This window comes from Mchenga conophoros, linkage group LG22, assembly GCF_057382185.1.
Source record: "Mchenga conophoros isolate Kocher_MC1m ecotype Shallow Benthic linkage group LG22, M_conophoros_male_GT1.1, whole genome shotgun sequence".
NCBI classification, from domain to species: Eukaryota; Metazoa; Chordata; class Actinopteri; order Cichliformes; family Cichlidae; genus Mchenga; species Mchenga conophoros.
In genome coordinates this window covers 28,919,196-28,934,593 of record NC_140546.1, presented here as the reverse complement: position 1 = coordinate 28,934,593, position 15,398 = coordinate 28,919,196, and the positions used below count along the sequence as shown (strand labels likewise).

At 38.6% G+C, this 15,398-nt stretch overlaps 1 protein-coding gene across 1 annotated transcript in view; it reads left to right on the top strand.

Annotated features, from left to right (window-relative positions):
• The window catches only part of oprd1a (opioid receptor, delta 1a), a 32,723-nt gene extending 18,652 nt beyond the window's left edge, over positions 1-14,071 (top strand). The window contains exons 2-3 of the mRNA XM_085261793.1: positions 3,353-3,708; positions 7,957-14,071. Of these exons, the coding sequence (XP_085117919.1) occupies positions 3,353-3,708; positions 7,957-8,486 (886 nt within the window). The 3' untranslated portion in view covers positions 8,487-14,071. The remainder of the gene's footprint in view (positions 1-3,352; positions 3,709-7,956) is intronic.
• Positions 14,072-15,398: the final 1,327 nt, after the last annotated feature.

Genomic DNA, 15,398 nt, shown 5'->3' with positions numbered 1-15,398 from the left:
CTGGCCACGCGTCCACGAACAGGAGGGTCGCCACTCCTAGGGCAAATGTTCCACAGGTACACTAGGCATCAACCTTTGATCCTAAAATGTGTCTTTGCTCTAATGTCCTCCTAATCAAACACATCAACCGTCACTGTCACTGTGTTCAGACTTCACACACACAAAAAGCACACTCAGAGCGCGCCTCACCCACGGCCAGAGCGCGCCTTACACACACAGCGCGTTACACCATCAGTGTGACACACAGAGAGCGCCTCTCATCAGCAGAAATTTGCACAGAAACCTCTGAGCTCAACTATTAGATCTTCTTAAAGCACACTGCACCATAGACCAAAATACCCCTTTCTCTGCGCTTATGACCGCCACAACGGGGCAAAGTCGCATCATAAAAGTGATGCTTGCATCCCCGAAGTTATACCTGATATCATAAACCAGGTTTTGCTCTATGTACTTAAAATTTTACTTTGTATTATGACCGCAGCCCTTAAAACTCGACTGACGCCACAAACCACCGTCAAACCTCTGTTCAATGTACTAAAATTAGCACCAACCACTACTGCACTTCACGGCCGCACCACCGGAACACGGCCGTATCATAAACCAAACCTACGGACGTGTTTCGCTCTCGCGTTGCCAGTGTTCAACCGCACCGTGAAGCCAGCATCTGCTTTTCCTTAAATCAACTTCTATTTCACAGCCGGCAAGAGCCAGGACGTAACCGACACCATAAACAAACTTCAAACCTCGACTTCAATGTACTGGACTAATGGCCGTGTCTTCAGAAGAAATTCTAATGTATTATTGCTACAGAAGCCAGTATTAGACAAAATTAAATGTGGAAGGTAAAGTGGCTGCAACTAGCTCAACGTAGTATCTTATTAGTTTCTCGGTAGAAGCAGTTTACTGCAACTAGCTCAACGTAGTGTCTTATTAGTTTCTCGGTAGAAGCAGTTTATTTAACACACTGGAATTCAGCCTCAACTTATGTTGTTAGTATCTTGCGCCAAAAACCAGACACCGACAAATTTACTGTGAAAATACATGTGACTCAGCGAACAGATTAATTTGGAAAGCCCAATATGCACATTTGGTATTTATAATACAACAGGCTGTGCTTACCTTTTTATTTTTTGGACCGGTCCTCTGTTCACCTCGCCTCACGATCTCACCAAAGGTCAAATCTGCACCTCCTCAGCACACCAAAGATCCGGGTCACACGGCACCAAGTTGTTGAAATCTCCCAATTCTTTGAATCTTTGGGCTGAAGGAAGGACAATACTCGGTGTATAAATGCTCAATCAACAATCATTTATTTCCATACAATTCAACAGTCAGAGCATTACAACGTCCGGACGGGAGAGATGCTACCAGAGGGTCAGGCACATGTCTCAAAATGGTGACGGGTTGCTCAGCTTTTTATAGTCTCTAGTGGCCCCCAGCTAGTCATAAAAGCCAAAACATCACATTTTTTCTCTGTTACAGCGCCTAAGTTATGACCTCAGCAGTTGTTTCTCTGCTTTCTGTAAGGTGGGGGTGTGGAATGTGGTCTATCTATCTCCCCTGTCTTTAGACACAGAGTCTCCTGCTTACAACCTTCTCTTCATGATTCAACAATTAAGCATGTCAAGAAAACAGTGTAACACATTCCCAGCAGATCAAGGATACAGAGTGATGCACATTTATCTAATGAACTAATATGTGAATATGTTCTGTTAACTCAAAAGTATAATGAGAACTACACTACATACAGCTCACACACTCTATATTAAAGGGTATAATGTGATCTACAGCAGTATTCTAATTCAACTACTTTGATTACATATATAAGGTAACATATAATAACAGAATAATCTAATAAAGTATAAGGCTGTGTGCAATGGATTCTTCATGATCCAAAAAAAAAGATATTTAATTTTTATCAGTGTCTGACTCTGTGTTTCTACATCCTTCCTGGTTTGTTGGGATTTATATAATTCTGAGCTGTCAATATTTGATTAAGGGATCTAGGTAAGCTAAGGGATCACTTGTTGGGATCACTGGTGTGCTGACAAGGTGAACAAGCAGAAATTACCTTCAGAGCCCAGGAAACAGGATGGATAGCATTACTAAGACACTCTCAGTGTGCATCATCGTTTGCTTAGAAGTGAAGGTCAGGGACCCCCGCTGCAGCCCACTGCTCTGAGACTTCTTTTTTCATTCTGTGTTTCATTACTGTTGAAGAGGAAATGATTGGATAGCTGTGACAGCCACTTAGCATGATGCCCGTGGTTTTAACCCAAAACAAGCAAACAAACAAAAATGTGATTAAACTACAGGAACAAGATTTTCCGCCTGTCACCTTTATATGCTGAAAGCTGACTGTGACTGAACCTCAGGACCACTTGTATTAGTGCCTATCAGAAAAATACTTCTGCATAACAACCTGTCAGTGTCTGGTGTAAAATTTATGTTGAATGTCAATGTGTCTTTTGCTTGTTGCCTGCTGAGAGCATGCATACTGTGCAGTCCAGACCAAAGCAATAAAACTAAAACAGAGCCTTCCATGCAGGCGCTTTTCCCTTCTTCGTGACATTTTGTTTTTTGATTTCTTACAATCCAGCCAAGCTAGTGCATACTAGCATGGATCTTTTTTTTTTTTTTTTTTTTTTTTCTAAATGACATCAGAAACAGCAGTATGCGACATTACGTGATGGCAGAGCTTCAGTTCATCCTTTGTCATTTTTTTTTTTTTTTTTTTTTTTTTAATAAATAGGACAGGGGGAATGAATGAGAGAAAGAGGGGGAGAGAAAGAAAGAAAACCAAAGGGGAGAAGAGACGGTGAGAAGGGGGGGGAAGAGAGAGAAAAAAAAAAGAACTCCTGGGTCACCTGTATGGAGAAAAAACAAACAAACAAACAAACAAACAAAAAAAACAAACAGAGGAGACAGCAAACAACAAAGAGCAACATAATAATAGAGAAAACAAAGCACCATCACAATAAACTAGCTAGTCATAGATATCAATATTTACTAAATAATAAATGATATTGTGCAGCACGCAAGATAGACAGCGCACAGTGTGCTTTGAGGCAGCAGCCAAGAAAGCTTTAGTCCGCGTCTGTGAATACCCATGTGTGCATACCTGTGTGGATCAGCATGCTTGCATTCCAAAGGTTTCTCCAAGCTAATAAATTATACCCAAATAACTATATGATTTTCAGTTCAACAGCAGCTGCAAGTAGACTGGACCAGGGAGGCAACTGTGAGATGATCTGAAATAACCTGTTTTTGACTGGGGAAAAAAATCGTTAAAAAATATCAGTTTCTTTTTAACTTTTACTACACCTTCTGTCTACTTTGTGACCACAACCAGATACACCAAGATGAACACTGCCACAAATATCTACATCTTCAATCTAGCTCTTGCCGATGCCTTGGCCACCAGCACGCTGCCCTTCCAGAGCGCCAAATACCTCATGAACACCTGGCCATTTGGGGATGTCCTCTGCAAGCTCATTATTGCCATCGACTACTACAACATGTTCACAAGTATCTTCACCCTCACAATGATGAGTGTAGATCGCTACATCGCCGTGTGCCACCCAGTCAGGGCGCTGGAGTTTCGGACGCCTGTCAAGGCCAAGTTGATCAACATACTCATCTGGGTCCTGTCCTCGGCAATTGGTGTGCCTGTCATGATCATGGCTGTGACCAAAGTGGCAGACAATGGTAAGACTGCAAGTCCATGTTCTTTACCTCTTGGTAATATTTTAAGATGATTTCTGAATTAATTTATATTGTTTCAAAAATAAGGCTGAATATGTATGGTTACTGAGTGCTGGTTGTCGTAGTGGAGAACAAAGGTAATTCTGCATTCATTTGAATAATTTGCATCTATCAGGCAAACCTTGTGGTCCTTTAGTTGGAAATGAAACTGTACACAAGGAAATGCAACAATAGCGGCAACTGATTCTGAATCAATACTCTGAACTGTCCATTGTGTATTCTAAGAGCAAGGAGAAGAGCCTCTGAAGCATCTACACTACTTGATACAAAAACTGTCTAATGAAACCTAAGGTAATATGTTCCAGGAGACAGATTCTGTAGTTGAGGGTAGGTCCTTTTGAACTGCTTTTCCAGATGTCTTCTTTTGTTTGGTGCCACAAAGTAAGTACAAGATTGCATGAGGATTACTCATTTTTCCAAATAAATGTATTTGGTAATGAAGTCACAGCCTTCTCTGATAACCTTTAGCACATCTTTGAAGGAACATAATGTAGAAAAAAAACAACTATGTATCGCTGAAATACTATTGCCGAAATATAGTTGCCGGTATAGGAGGTAGTGTGCCCTTTATTTAGCAAAGTGTGTAATCCTCAGTTGTGTAATCCTACTAGAGACTTCACAGTGTGTTCCAAAAATCACATATCTGCTGCCCAAGGCAATTAAAATTTTAAAAAGTAATCTAACAGACATTTAGCAGTGACAGCTGAGAAGTTGTGTCTGACAGGATGCATTGAAGTGATAAGTTTAAGGTAGTTTAAGGTGTTTTAAGTGTGACGTCATTAGCCGTGTCTGCAAACTCCGCTGCAGGTCCATAAGCCAAACGATCACTGCGGCATCACTGAGAGTTAAAAACTGTTTAAATTCTTTCATCTGTAATAAAATAATCATTGTGGCTGCTCTACCAGATGTAACAATTAAGTTTAGCATCCAGACATCCATGAAAACGGAATTTATTAAACTTAACGGAGTTAGAAGTTAGCAAGGAGTTAGGTCACTAATTTCCATCTAAATATAATATAGCCCGTCCTGACTGAGAAATTTCTAAAACAAATTAAGACGTACAGCTCTGCTATCACTTCCGACATAAATGAAGACAGGAAAGTAAACAGCAGTGGCGTTTGTAGGGTTACTTTAGTTTGGCTAGCTGATATATAACGATGTGCTACGTGATCGCTAGCGACACAGCTATGTTAGCTTAATATAAACAGTGAAGGTGGAGGATGAATGCTAACTTTTTTCCACTCAATAAATGTTAACGTGAGGGTGGGAGAACAACTGAGATAATCCATCCACAATACGAGGTTAGTCATTAATATACTGCTGCATGGGCTGGGCCGTAGTTACATCGTAAGATTTTAAAAACTGAGCGTTAAAATGAACAGTGACAATAAACACCGAGAGAGGCCGACAGTGATCACTGCCTGTTTTTAGGGGCTTGTTGAGATTAAATAGAACAAGATACAAATCATTAAAACATGTTAAAAACACAACAGCCTTATTAAATGCAGAGTAGTTTGGGCCCTGAAGCAGGATTCATCAATTATAGACCGAATAGTGTGTTCCTGAGGTGTTCAGAGCCCATTTTATATAAAGTGAAGAGCACTGGTCCTGACCAAGCATTAAGAATTGGCACTGAAAAATAAAACACTTCCACTTTCCATATGAGGAAGTTACATTTACATAGAGTGAATGAGCTACTCCAAATATGCACCTTGCTAACCCAAACTAAAGCAAGAAAAGCATAGAAAATATCATTAATGATTCTAACTTGTGATTTTGTAATATCTAATAATTACCACCAAAACAGTTTATTCTCCCACAGAATCAGCTAAATTGATTATACTAGTATTAATTGGAATTTTTCTTTTCTGTCTGAAGCTAATTTGGTATTTGTTCAGTTCGCTCTTGATGGCTTATAGACAATATGATAATGTCTGTGAATTCTCTGAAGATCAGTCTCTGCTTTGCCAAAGATTGTCCTCAGTGCCAAAAAGTAAGGACAATTAGGGATGAAGCATAACACATTTTATAGCCCTATAAAGTAAATACAAAATGTGGGTGGAGGAGACGCTTCCTCTCTCATCTAACACTCAGTCTTGCAACGAGCTGCCTGAAAATCAGTACATAAAATTACAGCTTAATCAGTTGTATTGTTAGAGTATAGCTGTTGGCCATTATGAGGTATGTCCCACTATGATGTGCAATAGAGTGATAATGAGGTGATCTTTTTATCAGACAGTTTGGAGAAACTGCTGTATCTCTGCACCTTAGCTGATGTTTCTGTGAAAGACTCAGAGGGGTGAAACAGAGTTACAGCAAATCCAGACTTTATCCTTGGGTTCACATCTTATTTTATTTAGGCTCCTGTACATGTTATTGGGTTTCTCGCAGTCTGTAGCTACAGAGTTAGCAGCTCAAGGCTCACCTTGTTGTGTGCTAAAGTCATATAAAGTCACTGCTGATCCTTCAAACCATGCAGCAGACAGTCAACACATAGCTATTAGTGCTGCACAAAGACAAACATTGTAACAAATGCACCAGCTGTAACAAAGTTGTGCCATTTCAGCTTAAGCCTTCGTTTCACTTGGACATTCCTGTACAGCTTCTAACGCTGAAGACGGCGTCTCGTGTCATTTAAAGGGTTTAAATTGAGCAGACGCTTTGCAAGCAGCTGAGCGTACACAGCAGTGAGGAGTTGACTGGGAGATTTTGTCTCTGATTAGGAGGAAATGTCTACCGCTGCCATTGGATGTACAGTTTGTGTTTACCATGGTCAGCGTCGCGAGTGGCGAGATCATTTAAAAGTAGTTGAATCTTCACAAAAAACCTAGAAACGTGAGCATTGCTCTCATTTTCAAAGAAATGCCTTTCTTTGCTTTGTTGAAGACCTCTTTTCACTTTGTTAATACATAATTAGACTGCTTGACCGTGAAGGTGTTGACGTTACAGCTTTATTGATTTTCATAATTTAATATAATTTAAATTCCCCTTTGTTTTTATTTTGATTCAGTGTTGCTGCAAATCAGACATGCATGCCAATGAATAAAACTGGAAATAGTTGAGTCTAGGCTTAAATTTGGTTGATCCTGACTTAAAACCTATTCTATACACTGCTCTTGACAAAGATCAACTGAAGACTACCATGCCAGAAAACTTTGAAAAGATTGCGAAAGTCTGCCACCCTCTTACAGCTAAAAACAATATGTTATTATCAGTCAATGTTTTCAGATATAACCTATTAGATTTCTCAAAGATGGGGGCTCTTTGCAGGGTCGCTGATTGCAAGACTACAACTAAACTCCCTTTCAGATTATTTTCCATCCTGCTCCAGGGAGAAACTGAAAAACTGTTGAACAGTGGAGCAGAAACATAAGGAGTTTTTGGCCACAGTCTCCCTCGTGTGTGCAATGTTCTATTCTGTTCAGACAAAAACGGGTTATAAAAGAACAAAAAGAGGAAGATGCTGCAGAATGTGAACATGAGGCTGAGAGAACAGAGAGTTCAACTCAATTAGTCAGTCGATCGATATGTTCAGTCCTGTTCCCTCTCCGGGGATGCAAAAGTGCAGTGATCAGCCTAACAGCAAGGAAACGTGAAATGTGCAAGTAGTGACTAATCTTCCAAAAAATTAAAATATAAAGAGTGAAGGGATTGTACAGTAGTGTATTCATTGTGATGGTTGAAAAGACAAACTATAAAAATAACTGGGTGCACATGCATAAAATGTGTGTATAAATTCAGTGATGCAGGTCTGTACTGGGATGATATTAAAGTTTGAGTTGCCCGCACAAGTAAAATCCAGCTGTAAGTTTACCTAACCTTATTTTCTATAAGTGTGTGCCTAAAGTTACACGTAAATTACATGTCACTACATGTGTAATTGCTTCTATAACTTTTGAAAAGTTATTAGCTTTTGCTTTATTCTCTCTTCTTCAGCACTTTAGGGGACTTTTTATCTCTTATTGTGTGAACAGTTGAGTGCAACATTATGAAACCTTCCATGACAGACTGTCTGAATTTAAAAGTCTGCACCACACACGAAAGGTTCTTGATCTTGTACCACAGCCTTCACTGCAGTTTTTTGGATTTGAATCCTGTGGTTTTTGCTCTGATCTTTCACAGATGTTAATTAACATCAGCCCTATTTTGTCTAACGCCATCAAAATGTAACTGTTCTTTTTTTTTTTTCAGGTAAAACCACTTGCATGTTAAAGTTTCCTGAGCCTGACTGGTATTGGGACACGGTGACAAAGATCTGCGTCTTCATCTTTGCTTTTGTGGGGCCTGTGATGGTCATCACCATATGCTATGGTCTGATGATCCTGCGTCTGAGGAGTGTTCGTCTGCTCTCAGGCTCCAAGGAGAAAGACCGCAACATGCGCCGCATTACCCGCATGGTCCTGGTGGTGGTGGCGGCCTTTATCATCTGCTGGACCCCCATTCACATATTCATCATTGTGAAGACCATGATAGAAATTGACAGCAGGAATCCCTTTGTGATAGCTAGCTGGCATCTGTGCATCGCTTTGGGGTATACCAACAGTAGCCTCAATCCTGTCCTCTATGCATTTTTGGATGAAAATTTCAAGCGATGCTTCAGGGATTTCTGCCTCCCCTGTCGGACCCGTGTGGAGCAAAACAGTCTGACCAGAGGCCACAACACCACCAGGGAGCCAGTGTCCATCTGTGCTCCAACAGAAGCAGGAAAGAAGCCGGCATGACTAGGCATGGACCGGGTCCCCCATTGCTCTCGTTCAAGGAGGATCCAGCAAGATCTCCAATCAGAAGTCACCCAGATCTCCACAACAGAGTTTTAAGAGATATTTTCAAAGGAAGAGTTGACATAGGCAAATCTTGTTTTATTCTCTCTAATTTGGCTGTCAAACGAGACATTCAAATGAATAATTAAAGGTAATGGAAAACAAGTTCCACTATCTATTAAAGTTCTTACTGTCCCCCCTCAAAGTGATGCCTTACAGAGGCACTGAGAGTAGAATGATATTGATGGCCTAAAATGTTTTATCAAGATAATGAAACAGTTCATAATTTAGGGATCGAAAGCTGAACTTTCTGATGACGCAAAAAGGGCAAAGAAATCCCTGAAGGAGTCTGTCTCAAAAAATGTCATTCATATGGCATTTATCTTGGTACTATAATCGAGCAGAGAATGACTGATGTACAAAAAGCCAAAAGTTTAAAACAATGGCCTTTTCAAATCCGACTTTGCCATTTCATCAGAGACATCTGATGTGGATTAAAAAACTGAAAAGTAAGAATTTTGGAGATTAACTCTTTCCATTTGTACATTTAACATCATCTCATAATAAGTGAGCCTTACAGAGGAGAATCACACAACTCTTGCCCACCGACAGCTGGATGATGAATTACAGTGTAGTTTGTTGCACAATGGCAGCAACTCTCTACATGGAGAAGCAGGGAATTCTTGTTTGGTATTCCGTGTGATTCAACCACCCTTTGGGTATTTTTTTGTATTTTTCTTTGTTTTAAAAAGAGACACGTGGTGTGTGCTGAAAGACAATTTTGGACTCAGTGGATTTGAAAAAGGTCTGTCATAACAGATGTAGAATCAGAATGGAGCCCACTCTATGGGGTTTGTGCTTAGAAAAAGACAGAATAGCATCAAACCACTTGTGTTTGGATTTCCATGGGCTTCTTCTCTGCTTACCTACTTGACTTTCTGTAGTGGTGTCAAGCGCACAGAAAGCCTCTGAGCAGAATCACTAAAGGAGGATAAAGCTGCCAGTGGAAGAACACTGTCGGCAGCCACAACACTTCACTCATTGTATTGGTCTATTGTTCTGACTGAGACTGGCTTTATCTCATTTTCTAGACTTCCATCCTGATGTCAAACTAACTGCTCCAAGGGTTATTAAGATTATTGATCATTTTTAAATTAGAAAACTGTTACACTGAATATCTGTAGCACATTTAAGACAAGTAAGATGGCATTAGCCAGAGCTAAATCATTCGTGGTGATTTATGTGCTATGACGGGACTCGACATGAATCAAACTCCGTCAGTGTGAAGGTAATGATCATTTCAGCTTTGCATACACAAAGAGTTGTGTTAGAGATAATAATCTGAGTTTATATGAATTTGCTCTCATGTGGAAATATTTCCGAGACAGTCACGGTCACACTGGTGAGTGCTGAAATGCATAGTTGACTAAATGAGGTTAATGTAGCAGTAAAAACACATCGGAGCAGACTGTGAATGAAAAGATAGTAGAAAATGAATCAAAAATGTAAATTTGTACATAATGTTTAGCTTTTACATTACAACACATTTGGCTTCAGTCACAGATAAAATGACCACAAGGTACGTCTGTGGTTCTGTATTTTTCCTTTACGCTTTGCTTATATTGACATTTGATAATTCTTGATATTTCATCACCTTGCTTTTGATCTATGTGGCTCTAAAATATTTAAGAAAAAAAAGCAAACAAGAAAGAGAAGCAAAATAAGTGTTTACAGTTTGTTTGGATATGAGTTTGTGTTCCGTTTACAGATTCAGCAATTTCCCTTTGGACTGGCTGTGGACTTCCCCACAGAGATATGGTCAGAAGAGAAAAACAAACATACAAACAAAAAATCTGTTTGCAGCAGGATATTGATACTTTTTGTAGTGTATGTTTTCTTACAGTGATAATGTGTGATATAAAGTGTAATGTGGTGTATATATCTGCTCTGCTTAGCTCTAAGTGCCAAATCTGTCAGGTGTGCAGAATACATCTGAGCTGCTGTTATCTTTGCAAAATCAAACGATATCTGGCTGGAATGTACAGACGTAGCTATCCCAAAGGATGACAAGAGTGTGTAAATTTCTTTTTTGACTAAATTAGCAATTACTACAAAAAGCAAAGCATGAATCATGTGAATTCAGGGTATGAATAAGTAAAATGTATGTGCATGATTTACACTGTACAACCAGGATTAGCCCTGCTTATGAGGCTTTGTCATTCTTTTACACTCAGATACTTTCCATAGCTCGATACAGAGAGCTACAAAAGGAATTGTATTTTCTCTGTGTGAGTCCAAACCTGAAAAATAAGTAATATACTACCACCATCTTTATTTGTCCATTCTAGTCATCTAATATTGCTTCAATGGATGTGGAGGCTTAAAGCTTTACCAGGGAGATGGTGCTCAGGCAGTTGAGCTGAACATCTGACCACTTTGATAAACCATGAAGGCATAGAGCCAGGCTTTTTTTGTCTTAGCTGGCCTGAAAAAATACCTTTAAAAGCTTAAAATACCGGCTATCACAAAAGCGGCTATCAACTTTCTTTGATAAGCCAACCTTCAGGGTCTGTGCACACTCTCATAAAAAGGGGCGTGTCAAGGGCATACCAGTAGAATTGTGGAATGACAGAGACTGGGAGCATATAGTACACATAAGCATACACAGTCGCAAAAAATGACGTGGTATTCGCAGAGACCTGTGTCTACTGAGCAAATTTGGGGTCATTCGCTCAACCAACAGTCACTGCAGTGCATGGCGCTTTCTATGTGAAAGGGCCATCACAGAACATGTGACTGTTTTTCTGCACAAAGTCCCAACTTACTCCAGTAAGAGACATTATTAAATAATGATGATAAAATGGTGATAAAACTCCTTAATTAGTATACAAAATATAACAGCACAATGCAACCCAAGTCCAAATATAACTCAAGTTCTAATGCAGCTGAAAATTATTAAAATTATTAAAAATATTGGGGTTTAGCTCAAGAGTAGTAGCGTATTTGTTAATTATGTTTACACTGCAGGTAATTTCTAATGTCACAACTGCACATTAGAGCTCTTTAAAATCGATACATCTGAACATTAAATGTTACTGTTCCATAGCCTACTATAAGTAGACATGGAAATTACTTTGGTTTAGTTCACAGTATTTACTTTTGTTGATTTAATAGGTCATCTTAGTTATAACAAAAGCTCTTTTTAATGTTCTAATCTGTGTTTTAGTAGCTACAACTCCAGCAGTGTAAAAGTCAAATAAAACAGCAGCAGATTAGAGCCAAGGATAAAAACCTTTGTAGAGTTTTTGCATCACCAACTGACAATACGACACAGTTTGTATCTTGAATAGAATAGAATTGTCATTGTACATGTACAATGGCACTGTGGGTGCTCCACATCAACTGTGCAGGACATATAAGTAGTGACACAACAGGAATAAATAACAAACAAGAAGAATATGTGCAAAATAAGAGGAACAGCAGGGTTTCATTCAGGGGTTTTAGCTGCATATATACAAGAAGTTACAAATATAAACCATATTGCTACAGCTGGAATCGTATAGCTATATAACACTAGCAATATGCTGTGAATAATAGGAACATTGTAACACAGAAAACACTGACCTCAAGCTCCACACGGTTTGCTAACCCATTAATCTCTTTGCCATTAGCCCTGTAAACCAATCAACTTAGTCTATTTTAGGTGCAAAGCAATATTTATTATTTGTTGCCTTTCAGAATAAATACTACTTTTATTTTTGGAAGATTAAGTCAGAAACATTAAATCCTTATTTTGGCACAAAAAGAAACATTTCTGTCCTAAACCACGCCTCCTGGAGCTTCAGGACTCCAAAACTTGAACATGATAGGTCGTGCCGGGCTATGATTCCAGAAAATTATGAGTCTTTTTTGTAATGGAAGGCACTGAAACAATATCCTGTTAATAGTCAAAAGGAAGCCTAAATTCTCCAGAGAGGAATTACACAGAAGTGTGTCCTGTGTTAGATGAAATAGGGTTGGCTACACAGCTTCTTTGGTATGTGGAATTTGGTATTCCCAAATGTAAATTTTAATACAGAAAAGCTGTGTGGCCAAAGATGTAATTTCAAAGATGACAAAAGGGTAAGCGATCCCTGCCTCTAAGTTATTCTCATATAACCTGCTGGGCTACTGATTAAAATCAGCAAAAAAGACTACACTAAGAGTATTTTTACATTGATTAATCAACTTTCAGAACTTTAACCACAGAAAACAGACTTGTCAGACTTTTATGTTCAGTGCACTGTCTTTGATCCATTGGTTTACTTTGGTATTATACGGAAACTGCGTGGAAATGCCCATTACATATGGATATTTCCACATCTCCAACATTTTTTTTTTTAAAGTTTGATTCTCGAACAAAATTCCCTTGCAAATACAAATTTTAGTAATCATTAAGTTACATACAGTGTTGTGACACATGAAACTAAAGCAAACTGAGAATGTGACGCAGTGTGCTTTCACTGTTGGAATATGAAATTAACATAATACATGCAATCTAAATCACCATTTAATCTTCAATCTTTTGTAAAATTATATTGCTGTTAGTGATCATAATATGTGTGATAAAGTCCATGCAAAGATTCGCTCAGATTGGCACCGTGTTAAGGAGATACAGACATATATACATAAATACACTATGATGATCACGGCTATGCAGCAATCTAAAGTTTTTAAGCTTCACGGTTACTTCTGTGACTTTCGGTAGTACGATCTATGTTGTCATAGTAATTTATCATGGGCAATTTAATAATTCCAGCTTAACTGGTTAAATTGCAATGATCAGTTCAATTCACCAAATCACAACAACAGTAGCCTAAAGGCACTTTATATTGTACAAACAATAAACAACGTCGTTTGAGCAAGCATTTGGCAACAGTGGGAAAGAAAAACTCCCTTTTACCAGGAAGAAACCTCTGGCAGAAGCAGGATGAGGGAGAGGGAGATGAGAGGAAGACAGGATAAAAGATGCGCTGTGGAAGAGAGCCAGAGATTAATAATAACTCATAATTAAATGCATTAGCAGTTCACTCCTGATACAGAAGATAATCAATAGGGAGCCTTGTAAGATGTGAAATATTAGTAAATGCTATTACTGATTTATTGTTCAGAACAGTTCATCTGATTCATTTCTTACTCTTCTGTCAGGTTCTATAAATTTTTTGCACGCCTGTCATTTACATTGTATCAGTATTGTTAGCTACTTTGACACTTTTGACATTGATACACTACAGCTTAACACTGTAAACAGAATATTAAAGCAGCCTTTGTGAATTTAATAGATGTAGATTTGTGTTATATGCTAATCTGTTGATAACCACTGAGTGCAATATCAAATGCAAGGCTAATCATATTTAACACTATACTGCTTCTTTTGCAGTGTTAACATATTTCTTGGCTTTTTGGTGCAAATGTTGTTTAAAACATTTATCTTGCAGCTACTGTGTTTCTACCGTAACTTCAATTGTAGGCAAAAGTGAAGAAAACAAAATAAAGCTTTCAGTGAACTTTGTGACCTTTTGGGGTTTTTTTTGTTTGTTTGTTTTTTGTTTTGGTTTCCTGGTAATGAGGAAAAGAGAGGGCATAATATTTCCTTTAAACTGATTTGTTTCATAATGGAACAATCCATCTTGCATGAACATGATTGAGGTTAACAGCTAAGAGTGCTTCTCTTTGGTCAGTCGTGGCAAAGTGCATTTCCACGGGTGCATGGATAAACACGCAAGAGGTGACCCAAGGCTCTTCTGAGTCCCAGAGTGTGCTGCTCACCGCCAGCAGGAAATTAAACACCCAACTTTGCAAATACATGTCAGCAGCTTGCAGTTGCCATGGAGACTGACAGTCACCTCAGCCAAAGAATACTCTAGTGAAAGAGCTGAAGAGTTTCAATTTAATGATGACTTTTTCCTTCTGTAGCAGCCACTCATCAATTACCCACAACAACAGCGACACCTCTCTGGTGATTAGCCAAGGGCTGACCGCTTTAACAAGCAAGGGGACGGCTCAAATCCCTGACGTAAGTATTCAAAAGAGTATTCTGACATGCAGGATAGCCTTCTGCCATTCTACTGTCAGAATAAAGACTCCTGAACTTGATGAACAATCCTGTTTATTTAAGATTACCACTGTAACTGTGTTTTGAGAGAAATATATTAGGCAGCTAAAATAAGTAATTATTATTTAAATAATAACAATTTTAATAAACTGGGACCTTTTTAAAAAAGTGTGTCCATGAGGACATAAAGGATCTTTTCTCTACAATATACACTCTAACTCAACTAGATCATCATTTACATTTGTAATGGTTATGTTTAGAGATGTATAATAGTTTCCTTTGAATTAGGAAGAGTGATAAATGACTCATTTTACCAACAGTAATATTTATTTTATCAATATAAAACCTCAAAGTCAACAGCGTAGTAGCAATTCTGTAAGCTAATATAAGGCTGTGTACACTGTGAAATTTTCACTTGAGATATCGAAGATTCACTACCTCACATACCTTGTCCCTCAATGTAGTGTAAAAGTGAGTTTTAAATTGGTGCTATACAAGACTAAAGATATGTGAAGAATTCATAGTTTTCCACTAAAAAGTGTAAAACTGATGGGTGTGGTATAACGAGATGAGAGTGAGGGAAAAAAAAGATCACAACTTTAATATATTGGCTACTCTATATTGGCCCCCAGAATTTAATTTCAAAGCCCTCTCCCCTCATCCAAAATCCTGAATGATCTATCCCTATTGTATCTCAAAAAGGCTGCCTCAAAGTACCCTATTATCCTGATGGCGCTTCCAAAACTACAATAGAAGGCAGAGTGCTCAGACTGTTGAGC